Source organism: Dunckerocampus dactyliophorus, chromosome 12, assembly GCF_027744805.1.
Source record: "Dunckerocampus dactyliophorus isolate RoL2022-P2 chromosome 12, RoL_Ddac_1.1, whole genome shotgun sequence".
Taxonomy (NCBI): Eukaryota; Metazoa; Chordata; class Actinopteri; order Syngnathiformes; family Syngnathidae; genus Dunckerocampus; species Dunckerocampus dactyliophorus.
In genome coordinates, this window is record NC_072830.1 from 2,465,374 (window position 1) to 2,483,389 (window position 18,016).

General features: G+C 45.9%; 2 protein-coding genes across 3 annotated transcripts in view; both read right to left on the reverse strand.

Moving 5' to 3' along the window:
* The window catches only part of prkd2 (protein kinase D2), a 39,580-nt gene extending 36,580 nt beyond the window's left edge, over positions 1 to 3,000 (reverse strand). Inside the window, exon 1 of one of the 2 annotated variants that reach the window (XM_054794242.1) lies at positions 2,169 to 3,000. In XM_054794242.1, the coding sequence (XP_054650217.1) occupies positions 2,169 to 2,552 (384 nt within the window). In that variant the 5' untranslated portion in view covers positions 2,553 to 3,000. The remainder of the gene's footprint in view (positions 1 to 2,168) is intronic. The other variant, XM_054794241.1, reaches the window with a different exon arrangement.
* Positions 3,001 to 3,760: 760 nt separating this feature from the next.
* The window catches only part of strn4 (striatin, calmodulin binding protein 4), a 34,576-nt gene continuing 20,320 nt past the window's right edge, over positions 3,761 to 18,016 (reverse strand). The window contains exons 6-18 of the mRNA XM_054794290.1: positions 17,594 to 17,771; positions 15,044 to 15,200; positions 14,535 to 14,630; positions 14,189 to 14,307; positions 13,922 to 14,097; positions 12,430 to 12,477; positions 11,508 to 11,629; positions 11,251 to 11,418; positions 11,030 to 11,170; positions 10,862 to 10,960; positions 10,672 to 10,758; positions 9,699 to 9,888; positions 3,761 to 8,422 (exon numbers count right to left, since the gene is read on the reverse strand). Coding sequence (XP_054650265.1) covers positions 9,719 to 9,888; positions 10,672 to 10,758; positions 10,862 to 10,960; positions 11,030 to 11,170; positions 11,251 to 11,418; positions 11,508 to 11,629; positions 12,430 to 12,477; positions 13,922 to 14,097; positions 14,189 to 14,307; positions 14,535 to 14,630; positions 15,044 to 15,200; positions 17,594 to 17,771 — 1,561 coding nt within the window. The 3' untranslated portion in view covers positions 3,761 to 8,422; positions 9,699 to 9,718. The remainder of the gene's footprint in view (positions 8,423 to 9,698; positions 9,889 to 10,671; positions 10,759 to 10,861; positions 10,961 to 11,029; positions 11,171 to 11,250; positions 11,419 to 11,507; positions 11,630 to 12,429; positions 12,478 to 13,921; positions 14,098 to 14,188; positions 14,308 to 14,534; positions 14,631 to 15,043; positions 15,201 to 17,593; positions 17,772 to 18,016) is intronic.

The following is an 18,016-nucleotide window of genomic DNA, read 5'->3' on the forward strand; positions in this document are numbered from 1 at the left end:
TTCAGTTTTCGTCAAGCCTTTTGGAACTATTTAATGATGGAAATATCCTTAAAGGCAATACACTGTAATATTGGAAAAGTACTGCAAGGGAAAAAAAGCAATCAAGGGTGTTCAAGACGACCGAGAGCCTTGGGAGAAGTGAGGGAGAGCGGAGGAGGAACATGGATGCAACAAGGAAGAGGATGCGTTGCCTGAGAGGAAGGTGGCTGAGCACATGCACGAGGTAGGGAGGAGTGGACAAGGAGAGGATGCAGGACATGGAAAGAGGATGGAGTGCGGGGGAGACAAGGCAGGAGGAAGAGTAGGACGCATTTCCCCTCAAAGATATTGAAAGAGGCCCCGTAGGTGGAACGAAAAAGGGAAGAAAGGCGCCATTGAGGGGCCAGTCCGACACCAAAGTTGCATCATGATTTCATGGAAACACACTTTTGCCTTCCAGGCCAAGAAAGCGGGCATTGACTGTTGGGGTCACGTTGGGAAGGTGGGGGTGAGTGGTGGAATTGGAGGCCGGTGCTCCGCACACCAGACATGGAAAACAAGGAGGGGAGCCTGTGAATAAACACAGCCTGTGACTCACCCTTTCTGGGATGGGACAGACGACCGTGAGCGGGGGTAGAGGTGGAGGGGGGCGCACCTCGCGAGCCCTCCAAAAACACACTAATGTAGGCATTCGTGCGTGCACACGCGGACACACAACCACGGGACCGGGGACAAGCGGCCTATTGTCCAAGTCTCGCACCTAGAAATCCTCCCCTCCTGGCGGGGCTGGGGTTTGGGGTTTAGGGGGATTTTGAGTGTGGCTGTGCAGCTCATGTGGTAAGACTTGAAAATAATCTGGTGTTTTTCTAATCTTCCAAGCGCCATAATTATCTCCCTCCCTGCCTGCACCACACTCAGCAGCACACTCGGTTACTTTTACTGCGCAGGACTCAGTTTGGACCATCAACATCATCTGCTTTCTGTTCTGCTTACTGCTGCTGATGACAAGTGGCTTACAGAAAGGATGCGAGGGAAGCTCCCCGCATGTAAGGGACTAACTTGCTGTGATATTCTCAGGTCTCCTCGCTTGTTCAGTGAACTTCTGCGTTGTCAGGAAGAAAAACCTCCGTCCTCGTGGCGATGACGGCATTGTCAGAAAAAACAGGCTTCGCTACACATCATAAAACTAAGCCTGGAGCTCTGACAACTGGGCAACAGCCGTCTACCAGCTACAGACGTAGAAGATGGAAGGTTGAATTCCTTATTGCAGTGAACAGGCTAACCTAGCATGATGTTGCTGTTCAAATGTAGCTGACATGCTGTAGCTACGCTAGCATTGCTAACGTTCGCATCATCATCCTGCCCCACTAAATAAAGTTACGTTGTTGTGCATCTATTACGTGCAGTTACAGTGGTGTGAAAAGTGTTTGCCCCCTTTCTGAGTTCTTTTTTTTTTTGTTTGCATGTTTGTCACACTGAAATGTTTGCGATCATCATCAAACAAATGTAAATATTAGTCAATGACAACACAGCTCAACACTTTATGCACTTTTTAAATGAAACCTTTTATTAGTGAGTCCAAAGCGACATGGCCCTGTGTGAAAAAGCGATTGCCCCCTAAACCTCCGTCGATCCAATACCAAAATATCTGCTGATTAACTGGATAATGGATTAATCGATTAATTGTTGCAGCTCTCCTCTGAGACTTAAAAAAATTGAAAAATGCTCCAGTATGGCAACTCTAATGTAACGCCGGAAAGGCACGTAGCCACAATGTAGGCTGTAGGCTACCAAAATCTTTTTCTGGGGTTCGAATTTCCAGACTGCAAAATGGAAAAGTGGGAGTTAAGTGGAACGTGTGTATTTGCAGGAAAGAAGGGGAATAGTTGACGATACAAGTCCAGGTTTGTCTACATCAGGGAACTTAAAACCGTCTGCATAGCTACGACATAACACCAGACCACAGCTGTCCTATCTAGTCTTTGCGCATGAACTGATGTATCCTCCTCAACGTCAACCGAACCGTCCAGTTGCGGTCGATTCAATGGCCTGAGAACCCAGACCAGACCTGGACACCCATACAGCTCCCGAGTCTCACTCCCGCCCACATGTGCTGCACGGAGCGTGGTGACTACCTTAAGTAACAATGGCACAGGCACTATGAAAGGTGCGTGTGTGCGTGCGCCTACCTTGGTGTCCACAATGGAGCAGGCAATCTGTTTGATGTAGGCCAGGTCTGCACTCTGTGGCATCAGCACCGACTCTCTGGTCAGGCCGATCTGGATGCTGAAGGACACCCCGGGTGGAGTTGGGGACATGAGGGGCAAGGGGCCACCCCCTAATGAACCCTGCCCCTGGGTCATGTCCATTGGTGGGAAGGCACTCTGGGGGGACAAGGACGGCGTGTGGACGGGGCTCAGGGCAGAAGAACCAGGCAGTGTTGCAGGGGTCCCTGGGGGGAAGAAGACCTGGCCCAGGTGTCCCGAGGGCATGCAGGGGCTGTGGTTGGCCATCTTCACACCTGTGAAGCTCTGGAAACTCAACAACACGCACTCGGGAGAGGAAAGGCTCATTCAAAGGTGCTCACGGAGCTCATTTGAGCTTCCCACCGGAATAAAAGGAAGGGATCCCACTCCAGGAGGTGCGCTTCAAACTTCTCGTTGCATAGGTGAGAAACACACTCGGAGGGAACGACCCTCCTCTTCCTCCTTGTTCTTCTCTTGTCACTTCTACCTCCTGCAGTTGTTCCACTAAGGAGAAAGTCCACAAACGTGATCGTCAGACCGTCAGAGAAAAAAAACAAAGAAGTTGGACAACTTTGCTGGTCTTCTTCTTAAGCTCTACAAAATGGCCTCCTCTTCAACAGGAAACAGCGACAATGAGCACGATCGACAGCCTGCGCTCATTTTACGAGTCTTTCGGTTTCAGCCCCACACAGTTTTTTGAAGAGAAAAGAAAAACAGCAGAGGAGAGAGAACTCAGTGAAAGAACCACCTACTGTTGCTCCTCCCGCAGCTCAAACAGGAAGTGAAATGAGTGACAGACGTCTCAGCCAATGGGGTACCAGCAAGGCTGGCGCTTTTGTTTTGGACTCCAAGGCTTCCGCCTTCAGCGCTCCTGGCTTTCTTTGCTTCTTCTTTATTCTTTTCCCTGCACAGATCCTCTTTCATTGCCCGAGGGGGGAACTCCACACTGAAAAACCAATCCTCCTCTTCCTCATGGCCCTCTGTGAAAATGAATTTCCCGTTTTTTTCTCTCTTTCTCCGATTTTGTCACACTTTATCCAGCACTTTCCCAAGACACACCTATCGCAAGCAGCAAAACACCACCACACCTATCACACTACGTGTTTTATGCTTCGGTACAATGGATTTAAGGTGGAAACAGAGGCCAAAATATTAGATACACTAAGAGCTAGATATAAAACAATCTGCCTTTACTCTTAGATCATGTTTTGTTTGACCCTGTCAATGAAAAAATTACAAATCAAGCAGTTGACTTTTTCTGTCATTGACTACAAAAATCAAAGTTTACGAGACAGGGATTCAAAGACGACATCGCCAAAAGAAGCCCCTGAACTGAAGGTGTAATGTCCATGCCAGGCCAGCAGTAGGCGATGTAGCTCCATAAGCCCCTATCAGATGTTGAAACTCAAAACAAAGTAAGAATCAAGTGTTTTTATCTTTAAAAACATTCTGTTTACACAACAGCCGCACGGTGGTCAAGTGGTTAGCATGTTGGCCTCACAGTAACAGTGTGGAGATCGGGAAGACCTGGGTTTGATTCTCCCTTGGAGTTCGATTCTGTGTGTGGAGTTTGCATGTTCTTCGCCTGCGTGGGTTTCCTCCCACATTCCAAAAATGCCAGGTTAATTGGTGACAGGGGTGAATGTTGTTTGTCTATATGTGCCCTGCGATTGGCTGGCGACCAGTCCAGGGTGCACCAAAGTCAGCTGGGATAGGCTCCAGCATGAGGAGAAGCGGCATAGGAAATGGATGGATGTTTACACGTTAACAGCAACCAACAGTTTTAGGGTGTTTGCAAGTTGTTGTTGTTTTTACATAATATAGACCCAGTCACTATTTTTTACATTATTTTTTACTTAAAAAAGAAAAAATATGTGCATTTTATAAAACTAATGATCTGATCTACAATGTCAGATATTCATTTACATCAAGCATTACCTTTGAAAATGCACTTTTCTCTCTCTCATTTAACAAACAGTTGCGAACCACACACATTAGCCAAAGAAAACAAAGGAAGACTGAGATTAGACAAAACAGAATAACGTAAAATGTGGGCAAATCCAGTATTTGTTGTGGTTCCACTTTTGGCCACAGAGGGGCGGTGTTTGCCAAAGTAGTAGCAGTACAACGAACTTATTGCAGCCGTAAATGAATGAATGAATCACAAACGTGCTGAACCATAAAATGAGGATATTGGCTACAGGTCTTCTATTATAAATGTGACGGTGGGTGTATTACAGTATAAGCTAGAGAAAACACACAATTCACACACTGTTACTGTACAAAATCATGTTTTTATCCTTTTTATCCTTAACAACATACAAGCGACCCATAAAACAAAAAAACAGGAGTCTCATTTGATACAAGCTAGAATGCAGTTCAAAAATATATAATAAAACCAAATTAATAATAATAATAATAAAAAGCAGGTCTCTTATCCCTTGTAGTTAGAGGAAATAGTTTGAATACAGCGTAATATGATGTACAAAGTATCACACAGTGATAAATTGCTAATAAAAAAATAAAAACACAAAGAGGAGTCCTTTACCTTGGCCTCTGACTGGTAGGTTTTTTGTTGTTTTCTTGATTTTTTTTTTTTTTTTTTTGCATTTATGTTGTGATTTATTTGTATTTTTTTTACAAGTTGTACATTGTTATCAATCACAAGCAAGTCCTACGCCTAGTAAAGGAGAATGAATCACTTTCAGAATACTACAGAATTCTTACATCTTCATTGCAATCAAAAGGCGCAAGAAAAGAAAGCCAACAAAGACTTTTTTCATTTTCTCACTGATTTGTCTGCACTCTCACCGGCTTTGAGCAAAACCCCACGAGATAAATATTGCGGATTGACACTTGTTTTGTACAGGAAGTCCACACTGTGTTGACACAGCACTGACCAAAGACACCGTTTTCAAAACACCCCCCTCGCCAAAACAACAGAAAAGGCTGCAATGTGTATGCCAGGCCAGTAGTTGGCACTGTGGCACATGCACCCAACTAATTGCTGGTCCTCCTGAGTGTTTTCCAACAGCAGGTTTGAAATTTGGCATACGCAAGTTGCGGTTCCAGGAAATGTACCCTTTGCTAGCAAAACTCATCCTGACTCACTGCTGCTACAGTTGTGGGACACCACCATCGTCTTGTGGTTCCCTGCTGGAGAAGGAGAACACCGGCATGTTTGAAAGCAGTGGTTCTCAACCGGTATGGCTGCGGGACCCGCCCTCTCTTTATGGCACGCTCTTCTCCAGCAGATATCAGCAGCTGTGTGTCGGACGGACGGCACGTTAAGGGGATAGCTGGGATTTTTTGACATGCAGTTGTAGGACATCCCATCAACGGTGACTTCCGTGAGTGGAGTTCTGGTGGGATTTCGCCGAGGAAGAATGTAGTTGTGGACAGGTGAGAACATGTAGTCGTACAAACCAAGAGGAAATGACGCCATCCGAAATCCGACCAGAACGCCGATCACGAAACATGGTGGGGGGGTAAGTCTCTGATGTGCTAGACTGCTGATGGGGATGTCATACGACGTCATGTCTAAACAACCCAACTATCCCTTTAAGTTCCTGTCCCGCTCAAGCTTGGCAAAGTGGCACATGAATGTGGCACGCACCTCGTGGCGGCGTAGCAAGCCAACAGCACAGACTAGAGCGCCAGGTGCTCCGCCACCCACCCCACCAGTTGCGACTGAATCGCCATTCTAAAGGATAAATTCAGACTCGGTGGGGACAAAAAGATCCGTTTGAATGCCGGGCTCCTCTTGATGATTAGGAACATTTCTGTGACCCCCGTGGTACCCTGTTATCTTAACAAGTTGCCAGTCGGACAACTTTTTTGCAGTCTCTGCTAGGGATGGGCATAATAGCTGACTAATCAGTAAACATGGTGAAGCAGTTCAGGCTGAACCGGACGTGCGCTGCTTGGCTGCAACCAGCAGAGGCGCTGTCCTTCTGGCTTTGTCGGAGCAACTCAGCAACTTCCTCTCTATTGCTGCTCCTTATTCATTTCATTATTCTGCTCATACCTGTCAACACCTGAAAGTATGGGACATTTCCCGGCAACATAAGGGAACATCAGACCCCATCCCCCTTTTTGTTCTAGAAAGTTAAAAAAAAAGAAAAACACAAAGATGAATCCCATAAAAAACAATGAAATGGACTCATCGTCCCCATTTAGTCCAATGCCCATCCCTGCTCTATAGGACTCCATGGAAAGTCAGGGGGTGCCTATCTACACCATGTATGCTTTTTTATGATTCTTAACAGACTACTACAAAACTGCACTCCCCCAAGTAAATAGCAGGTTAGTGAAGCCTCCTAAGAAAAACAAACCACGCTCTTCCACGGCTTCCCCACTTATGACACTGCTTCCTGTGTGTGGAGACAAAAGTGACGGATGTGATGTGATGGAGCTTTTTCTCCTGGGAGAGGAGACATGCTACCGCCATTAGCGTCCAGGAGGCTAACGTGCTACTGTGCAACTTGTGCACGACCAGCCAAGATGATGACCAGCTTTTTCTCTTTTTTTTTAAAGCCGGAATGCACCCACTGACCCCAACCAAAGGAACACAAAACAATGTGAGGAAGCTGCACTCGCATCTCACAGAGGAGGGGATTTAGTAAAAACACACACACACACACACACACTTGAAATGAATGACGAGTCCACTATGAAGTGTCTTCCTTGCACGTGCAAAACAAATCCTAACACATGCTTTCATAGCACCATGATTTGACGAGTGCCAACGCAGACACACACGCTGTACAGTAAAAATTTGCCGCCAACACACGCGCACACACACACACACACACACACAGGCCTCACCCTGCACTCCCTCCCAACTAGACCTGTCACGATAAAAACAAAACCAGGTGGCTAATTATGACACCCTGGATGAGCGGACGTGTGCGTGTATGCGTGTGGTTGATCTGCTGGCTGGATGACGAGAGGCTTTACTCTGCATCTGTCCTCTCATTCAGCTTCTTTGTGGAGGCGGGGCTACCAGTGAGTGGATACGGAGCAGCCAGCTCGGTGAGCCAGCATACGCTAACGTGAATGACGGCACAAGCGCGAATGCCACAGCCACAGTGTGGGGATATTTTGCTTCAAAACAGAATGAACACCGATGACCAACACGGACAGTTTTCTCAATCGGGAAAAAAAACAACTACCGATGGAGGTGCTCGGTCGGCAAATATAAACAAAACAGTGCAAAAAAAATGGTGGGCGCTCACAGACAGTGTCGCTGGCTACATTGCAAAAACATACATACAGCAACTTTTTTGTCAAGCTAATGTCTCACACGGGTACACCGTACACTATACTTGAGTACCATCTAGTGGTTCAAATGTGAATTACACCTCTCATGACAATCATTTATGAAAAAACGGTTTCACAAAATGTTGCCGATGATATCGAATATCGACGGTAATTTGTAGCACAATTAACCAACCAGCAGAATTTGCAATCGTGACAGGCCTGCTCCCAACCTTGAATGGGTTGAAACGTTCATGACACGCACACAGTGAACCTACAGGTCGTGGCAAAGTTGAAATTAAAGCTATTAAGGTGAAATATCGGCATGTACAACATTCTCGGACCTTGAATAAGAAAACCACACGCTCACACACTCACGCACGCACACTCACACACGCACACACACACTGCTCCTTTAAAGTCTTTGGAATGATATCACCTTTGTCAGCCATACTATGCGATACCAGCAGGCTAATTACTGGTTCATTCAATGACTACAAGTTTCTTGAGTTATTTAACAAAAAAAAAAAAAGAAATGCGACGTTGTGTTTGTGCGCCATGCACACACATCTACTTGTCACGTGCATTGAAATGAGTAGACTTGTAGGGGTGGGGTGGGGGGAAAGCACAATAGCGCACTGTAGTGTAGAAAAAAGTGTTTCTCCATGTGTGTTTTTTTTCATATCAGAGGAGCTTGTAGAGTTGATAAAAAACAGAAGTGTGGTTCGTATAACAACAAGTCACTGAGGCATAAAACTGCGAGGAAGTGAGGGGCTGCGACGTCCTGTGACAATAACCCAGCCAGTGGGGCGCAGGACAACAGTGTGTATGTGTGTGTGTGTGTGTGTGTGTGTGTGTGTGTGTGTGTGTGTGTGAGCGAGCATGAGAGAGGAGGGAATGACGTCCGCTGTTCTCTCGTTTGACCCAGTCGAGGGTGTCTGAAAAGATAAGAAGGCAGAAACAAAGTTACACTGGTGCAGCTTGGTTCCCTCTATCCATTTTCTCAACCGAGTGAGCTGGAGCCTACCCCAGCTGGCTTCAGGCAAGAGGCAAGGTGCCCACAGGAATGGACACACACACAGGGTGTGTCGAATTGGGGCCCTAAGTGCTGTTTTATTTGCATATTTATTCATTTAGAATTGTATTCTCTTAAAGGGATAGTTGGGATTTTTAGACATGAGGTTGTGTGACATCCCCATCAGCAGCGTAGCACATCAACAGTGACGTAGTAGTACATCTTCTTCCGCGACAAAGCGCCGCGGCCATCTTGTTAACGTGTGTGTCACTGTTGATGTGCTACACTGCTGATGGGGATGTCACACAACCTCATGTCTAAAAATTCCACCCATCGCTTTATTTCTGCTGTGTGATGTCAATCGTTGTGGCAACGAGTGCCGTGTCAGCAGTGTTGCCAACTTGGCGATGTTGTCGCTACATCTGGCGACATCCCAACCCCCCTTGATGACATGTTTTCTCAAAAGTGACCAGCGACAAATGTTGCGACTTTTTCTTGCCCCATTGGGGAGTTTTGTGGTATTTGGGGACTCAGAAGTGAAAGCATGTATTGTTGTGCATTTTTTACTAATTAGCCATTTTAATCAAGGTGTTTTTGTCTCTCCTGTGAGGTTATGTTTTTTCTTGCAGCATTTTACAACATCATATGTAAATGCCATGCAAATTAGCAATTTACATCCTTTGCGCATATGCAGAGAATGCACCCCCTTGCACAAAATGTGCTCTGTGTGTCAGAAAAGTTCCAGGACTGGTGAGATTTCTCCTTCGAAGTAATCCCCCCTGGAGCCTAACGCACTTTCCCAGCGTTCTCTGCTACGCCTTCATGCACTCCTTGAAGGATTATCACGGTATCCTCCACAGCTTCGTCGTCACGGCCATCTTGATGACGCGCACGTCTTCAATACGGGTGCCCTTGACGACCCCCTTGAGCTTGGAAAAGGGGAAATAGTCCCACAGAGCCACGTCGGGTGAGTAGGGACGTCGAGTTGCGAGCGGCCACGAGTTGACCTGCCACAACTTTCTCGCCTCTTCTCGCTCACTGAACTTAACAAATGTCGCAGGCTATCTTTGTAGACGTGATGGGATGGCCCTCGCATCCAAGAATGCCATCAACACCCCTGGAACCTTTTTGACACACATCTCCACTCACATTTACACCTACTCATTTAGAATCCTTCTTAAATGTTTCGTGTCTCGTACCCGGTGTGACCGCAGTGCTGTCAGACGAAGATCTTGGCGAGCGCGTCGGCGCCAGCACTGGCGATGAAGGGCTGCGAGCAGTGGAAGGCCACGTCGTGAATGGCCTCGTCGTGCTTCTTCCGGTGGGCGGTGATCTCTTGAACGCACGTCCTGTTGTCCAGCATCCACAGGCGCACCGAGCAGTCGTGGCCTGCAGGGGAAAGACGATCATCAATAATCAACAATCAATAATCCTAATCAAAACCCAACCGGACTACATGTGCTTTGTGCATTGGACCGTGTCCCTCACGGTGTCCTGTGGGGGGTGCTCCGGGAGTACGGGATTGGTGGCGCTACTACGTGCCATTGGGTACTTGTAGAACCGGAGCAGGAGCCTGGTTGGCATTGCCAGCAGTAAGTCCAGCCTGTTCCTGGTGAACGTTGGCCTCCGCCAAGGCTGCCCTTTCTCACCTATTCTGTTCATCATTTTCATAGACAATTTCTAGGCGCAGCCAAGGCGTTGAGGGAGTCCAGAATCTGGTCTCTGCTATTTGCAGACCATGTGGTCCTGATGGCCTCATCGGGCTGTGAACTTCAGCTTTGACTGGGGAGGTTTGCAGCTGAGTGTGAAGCTTCTGGAATGAAACTCTGCACCTCTGTGGTTCTCAGTGGGAAAAGAGTGGATTGCACCCTCCAGGTTGGGAATGAGGTCCTGCCAGGTGGGGGGTTCAAGTATCTCAGGGTCTTGTTCACCAGTGGGGGAAGGTTGGAGCGTGAGGCCGACAGGCGTCTGCAGTAATGCGGTCACTGTACCGGACCGTCGGACAATTAACCGCCCCAGAGTACAGCCGCTGCTCCTTCACATGGAGAGGAGCCATTCAAGGTGTTCATTATACTTTGATTGACCGTGACAAAGGACTCCATGTCCTTGATAAATCAAAGCCAGTAAGCCAACATGCTCATACGTATGTGGTGGTGCTTGGCTGTCACTTACTGCCAGAGATGAGGTAAGTGCCTTTAGGGTCTGTGGTCAGACATGTAACTGCATCCAGGTGGGCCACCATTGAGTGGACCACTTTACCTGGAAGACAAAGACACAGACAGCATATTCCTAGATGTTCCCTTGTTCCACAAAACAGGTGGTCTGCAGAGTAAACGTCCAGTAAAAAGAGCAATGCGCATACCAGTCTTGTTGTCTAAGAAGCGGATGGTGCGGTTCTCATGTGCAGTGATGGAGAGGGGCTCAGAGGGGTGACTGACCACACGGTTAATGAGTTCACTTCCTGCAGATAAAACAATCATTATTATGAAGTATTACATGGTCTTGATGCAGCTAATTGAGCAACACGTACCATCCTTGGTCTGCGTGTCTAGTGCTATGATGCTCTGCTCCGTGCTGAGGTCATAGAGCAGCGTCTCGCCGCCATCAAATGACACCACCACCTGGTTCGGGTCAGACGCCACAAAGGCCACCGAGGTGGGTGTTCCGTGCTCTGTGGAGAAGGCAGGAGCGTGACGTGTTACACGTGTGAACGACAGAAGATCAACCACAGGCACCGCACGCGGCTCTCACCTCTCTCCTTGTTGAAGACTGACAGGCAGGGGGCAGAGTTCCGCGGGTCCCAGATGCGAACGGTGCCGTCCGCCGAGCACGAGGCCAGTCGTCGGTGGACGGCGGAGTACGTCAGACCCCACACGCTGTCCTCGTGGCCTGCCAGCACGCTGCTCTCAATGCCAGGGTCTAATTATGGAGATCCACACCAGCTTCATATCACAGCACGTCATTTAAGCCAGCTGGTAACGCCATAACGCAGCTGCTCACTCACTGACCGTAGTTGTCGTAGGGATCCACATTGAGGTCCGGCATCTTCCAACATCGCACGCTTCCATCCAGACCTCCGCTGTAGCAGGAATCTCCACCTTCTCCCATGGTTAGTGACAGAACGGCACCACTGGACAGAAAGAGGGTGCTCAAAAGGTAGTAGACCTGCGCCATGTAGAATGCCTTTACTCCACTACACCACTGCTCAAACGTTTGGATATGCCTGCTCATGTTACTCAATGACAAAGTGTGTCAAAACATTCGAGCTAACACTGAACTGTCAAATGTGTAAATCTGTGTTAGTGAGCAACCATATTTCATAATTCATCCACCCTGTCATGTGCAGTAGAACTGTATCCGTATTGGTATTAACTGTATTTTTTGTGGAAATGAGCTGAGTAGTGACTTTGATCGTAATATAAAAAAAAAATACATAAAAAGTCTTTCTCATATCTTGTGCCTCTTTCCCCCCTAAATAAGAAGCCTAGCAACTGCCGTTTGACAACATTTCTTGATTGACTATGACTAAAATAAAAATTAATATGATCTTTTTTGGTTTTTACATCAGAACACTGTTGGAAAGTGTATTTTCAAATGTATTATTATTATTCAGGTTTCTAAGTGTATTATTATTATTATTATTATTATTATATCATTATTTTAAGTCAGCGTCCTCCTAAACTCAATGAGGCTGACTCAACAGCACCTCTGCTGGTGACAGCTAAGCAGTGCGCTCCATGTTGCCTCAATTACTTCAAGACAATCAATCAATTCTACACAATCAGACAGACATCAGTTCATTGACCAATGAATGATGTCCTTTCTTAAAATCAAACCAAATATGAGCAGCAATTCTTGGTATGATTCCAGCAATAATAAACATTGTCTGCATTGTTGGACGTTTGCTGCATGTGTGTGTATTCCACTCACCTGTGCGCTCTAAACGTGTAGATGGGCTCAACATCTAAAGCTGCATTCCTGTGGAGCAAAAGACACTTTAACTTGAGATTTCAATTCATCTCGCGTACATTTTAACCAGGGGGGGCAATCACTTTTCCCACACAGGGCCATGTAGCTTTGTAGATTTGTTTTTTCTACCTTAATAATAAAAAGTTTCATTTAAAAAGAGCATTTTGTGTTGAGTTGCGTGGTCATCGACTAATATTTACATTTGTTTGATGATCTGAAACATTTAAATGTGACAAACATGCAAAAAGAGAAGAGATCAGGAAGTGAATAAAAGAAATAAATAATAAATAAATACAGTAATAAATAAAACAAATACAAATCAAAATAAAAATAGAAATAAAAATATGAGTGTCAAGAGGCGGTGCTTGGGTCCTAATGACAAATGGATGAAACTTGTTGTTGATTGTTGATAAAGACTTCATGTACATCCTGGTGAAATTGAATTCAATAGAGTTTGTCACCTTCTTTACCATGCTGGCACTCGTCACTCTCTTTGGCCCCATGGCAGGTTATTTATCAGTAGCATTCAATGAAAAATACAACACATAAGGTGCTTTGTTTGGGTTCTTGATTTCGCAGAACAATACAGTACAGGGCAAATGGACTAGTAGGATACGTGCAATATTCTACAAAACAATATTTTAGCAACAATTTTTGACAAAAACTGGAGTGTCCAAAAACTGCGGTCGTCATCCAAGAACTCATCCAAGACCAAAGATGTATTTATACGTTTTTATAAACCTCAACGTGTTTAGACGTCTTTTTTACGTTTTTCTGGGCGAACGGCAAAAAGAGGTGCCGACGCAAATCCCCACTAATGCATTTCACTTCCGAGTAATTCTAAGCCATAAAAACGTCTACAAGGTGGCAGAAGTGCATTTGATAAGAGCTCGGCATGTGAATTTGAATGGAAAAAACACGCTTGACAGCAAGGAGGAAGTGAGAGACCGTGAAGTGTTGCGTGCAGGAGGTTACGCATTGCGGATGATTTTAAACACACGCACACACACGCGCGCACACATAGTTTAGTTCCAAATGTGAAAATAGTTAATTGTGTTATATTTGTAAATAACAAGCCGTTTTTGTGTTGTTTATGTTGTGGTATAGTTGTTTAGATATTTGATCTGTCACAAAAGCAAACAACATGTGTCAAAGTGAAAGTTACGCTGGCTTTTTTAGTCAGGAACTGATATTTTCCTGAAACTTACCTATGTTCTACTGCTGATTACAAAGGAAGGGAAAAAGATAGAAGCAAACTTTCTTTTTCTGAAGAAAGACGGGAGTGTAATCTTTCTTTTGGTCGCTTCCATTTTTATAAAGCCACAGAACACAATATTCGGTGTGCCTTCAAAGATCAGTCAAAATGGCCGCTACTGAAGGGGTTGTCGGGTTGGAAAAATGTCTGGGATTGAATGAGTTAATCATTTGGTGTAAAAGGTGTGAAGGTTCCTACTTCTTGGAGTGCATGGCCTTGTTGAGGTTCCACAGCTTTAGTGTTCCATCTTCGGAGGCTGTGAGCAGGACCGCCTGGCTGGGGTGAAAAGTCAACGCACGGATGGCATCAAAGTGGCTGCGTAGCGTGAAACGGGGGTTCCACGTCTTCTTAAACTCCTCTCTGTTATCCTGCATCTGCAACGCACACGTTTGCATCATGATCATCATCATCAAAGCAGGATGAGTCTGTGCTCGTGACGGCGGCGAGAGGGAACGTGTTCATTACATCCATGGAGAGATCGTTGTCATTGGCAACGGTGAGGTCAGCCAGTTCACCCAAGTTCATGTCTCCGCCTCCGACGGCGTCCATAATGAAGACGTCCGAAGAAAAACCCAAGGCGCCACCTGCAGGTTCGGAGGCAGGACAGTGTCAGTGCCGCAAACATCACCGTAAAATACAGGAAGGGGTTCTTGTCTGTCTTGTTGTCCTCCTTCCACCACGCATACCGGGACAAATTATTTATAGTCGGAGGAGCAACTCGACACCCCCGCAGTCTAATTTTGGGATAACATGCATAATATGGACGTCAAGGCAACATTGAGGATGGACACTCGGGTGCGGCTTGTCTTACCTTCCCCAGAGCGAGCTTGTCCAGACACAGAGGGAGACGGGGCAGGTTTTGAGGGGAAGTCGGACATCATGCCTTGTAACTTGTTCCTGCGGTTCTCTGAACGCGGCGACAGGAAAGAGACACAACACATCCAGTCATGCGGAAAAGAGGCAGAAAAAAATAGACTTCATTCCTCCCAAAGAGGACAAAGGTATCATTGTGACTTGTGGACATGTACAGGCTGCATGCATGATGCTTGTCCATCATGATACTCATGATGACATGACCCCAAGGAGAGAGAGAGAGCACGTCTAGAGACAGATGACTGCGACACGGTGCTAGGAGTCACAGACAGAGACAGAGAGACAAGCGCTTGGGAAAAGAGCTTGGTTTTATTGACAAGAAGAGACACAATGAGAAGTAACTCTTAAAAAAAACAAAAAGGTGAGCGTGTGTGGGGAGGAAGACAGATGCAGCGGTGGGGCAGGGATGTTGGAAGTAAGGATGATGTTGCTATGGCAACAGCGTACCTAACTCCCGTCCGTCCCCAGAGATCCTGGCCTCTCCCGCCCCCTCCCCATCCTCCCCGGAGCCCAGAAAGTCAAATTCACTGAGGGCGTCTTCCGAGTCGTCCTCATCCTCCTCGTCCTCCGGGTCCAGGTCTGTGGTCATGGGCTCTGAACCCATCTGGAAGAAAAAGAACAACAATTATTCATAAACATAACGTAGGAGTGCAGCAAAGGAGAAGGTCTTTAGAAGGTATAGGATTTAGATGGACTGTCACTGGCCTTTATAGAGGTTAAAAACATTTGATACATTTGAAATCAATCTACTATATTCATAGTCGACATACTGTACATCCTCCCACAGTGCCACTGGTGATCATATAGAGGTAAATATATTGAGTGGAACCTCTGTTTTCGTACACCCCACTTTTCCTAAGATTAGGTTTTCAATGAAAACGATACGTCAAACGGTGCGCCTAACAAACAAACACGTCGAGTGCCCAAACAAAACATCCACACGTTGGTGACTCAGTCTCTGAAGAAGGGACAGTGCTTCTTTTAGAGTTGGGACACCAGGGAATCCTTTAATCATCTTTATTGTGCGTGTGTGTGTGTGCGTGTGTGTGTGCATGCGCTGTGTTTGTTCATAAAACACACACAGAACGATGAACATCTCCCTATCGGTCTCCTTCCTTCCTGCTTTCAAGCACTGATGAGGCGTTCAAGCGCACTGTGTATTTCTGCGTTAGATGAATCTTCTTTTGTTTGTTTTTTTAGGACAGCTGCAAAAAAGGTTGCAAGTGCCAGAACTTCAATAAAGACGGCGAGGTGAGAAAGACTATTGAACTCAAGAAAGAAGTGTTGCAATAGGACCTCTTGTTGGGATCAGCTGCAGATCGGCAGTATTTTGAAGACGAATATCGGCTTCCTCCACGAGATCGGGCCAATCCAGTTGCCGTATAACTTTTGTAACTCTGGGCCACTCTCCAACACGGTGGGTGCAGTATGGCGCCTCAAAGCTGGTTGCCACTCGACTCCAGCCACCCGCAAGAAGAAGAAAAGTCCATGACGTGACATGTCACGTTGGACATTAGATATTGGGCTGCGTAGCTACAGCAGTAGTTCCCCCTCACGGTGCCTGGACTGCTGTGTCATGGTACGGGGAGCTCACACGAGAAGTGCTGCTCGAACCACTGGTTGTTTATACTGGGGATCGTCAATAAATTACTTTTGCGTTGAAGACAGTTTGTAAAAAAAACAAAAAAAAGTCATATATTCTAAATCACACCACAAATTGATCTATAATCATGTAAAATGATTAGTCCTACCCTAAAAGTATTTTGTGCGCCCCTTTTTTTCCAATTTTCTCTTATCTCGGATGGACTTTTACTGGATTAGGGACCTGACTCACTGATGTTTCTTACAAAAGCCAAATAATATTGTTGGTCATGCTGTGGAATAAAAAAGTACATTCAGCAATAATTTGCTTGCCTTATTTTTAATGCTATTTTCATAACCATATTCAACTCCATAAATTATTAAAAAAAAAAACAACAGCTTATTAAAAAAAAAAAAAAAGGAACTAGATCGGATTGGCAAGACTATAAAAAAATTCTGATCAGTGCAGAAGCCTAAAAAAGCGTATCGGGACGGGGGGAATGGTTTAAGGGAGGCACATAACAGATACCTGCTGCTGAAGTGTACAATAAAGTTGAAGTGAGCAAGTATCCAACTCTAACCATCCACTCTTTAAAGGTAATGGACTAGAATCTGCGTGGCTCTTTCATCCCTCCACTCATCTGTGTGTTTGCTAGTTTTGAATAAAGGTGAGTGATATTCAGCTGTCATTTATATGTATTGGACTTTTTCTCTGCATATAAAACTTGACTTATGTGATATTTTTGGCTGTCTGAGCCGGATTGATTATATTTACATTATTTCTATGCCGCTTATCCTCACTAGGGTTGCGGGGGTATGCTGGAGCCTATCCCAGCTGACTTTGTGTGAGAGGCGGGGTACACCCTGGACTGGAGGCCAGCCGATGGCAGCGCACATATAGACAAACAAGCATTCACGCTCACATTCATACCTATGGACAATTTAGAGTCTCCAATGAAGCTAACATGCATGTTATTGGAATGTGGGAGGAAGAAAACCCACGCACGCACAAGGAGAAGATGCAAACACCACACAGAGATGCCCAAACAGAGATTCCAACCCAGGTCTTCCACTGTGCAGCCCATTGACATTATTTCTTTTTTTTTTTTTGTAACATTTTTTAAATTTACATTATTTCTTATGGGAAATGGATTCCGTTGTTGTATGTTGAGACCTTTTGGATTCATGATGATAAGCGAGGTTCCACTGCATACAAATTGCAAAATCCTCAGTGCTAAATGAGTCCACGGCTAGGCTTTATTAAGTCTGTATTACTTCCCTCTCCTGTTTGGATATGGTTACACGTTGTGTTGTTGTGTCTTTACTGCGGTACGCGTAGTGTGCTTATGTGGTTGACTAACCAAGGCCAACAAATCTTAAACTTGGTATCAGTGGCAATGAAAAGTTCAGTTGCACCTTTACACGTGACTTTTTGTTCTTGCGAGGGCCGTCGATGCAGTCCGTGGCCATGCCTTGGAAGTCGTCTTCCTCATCGCTGTCGTCTTCGTCGTCGTCCTCGCATCCGTGCAGGAAGGGGATCTTATCGAGCACTGAACCACTGAGACGTTCCTTGGAGCTTTCTTTGCCTGCGTTCCTACAAAAGTGGATTTGGATTAGGTACACTTGCACAAGGTAATGACATTTAACTGCCTTTTTATTAGGGGTGCTCCGATCCACCTGTCATTATCATCTGATTCCCGTATATGCCGATACTTGCTTTTTAACGCAGATCAGCTCCGCCGCCATTGCAGCATCCAGCCTATAGTGACAGTGTCCCTCCGGCTTTCCCTCGACAAAGCCAAACCCAGCATGTCTGCCGTGTGGGACTTCCTGTCACTG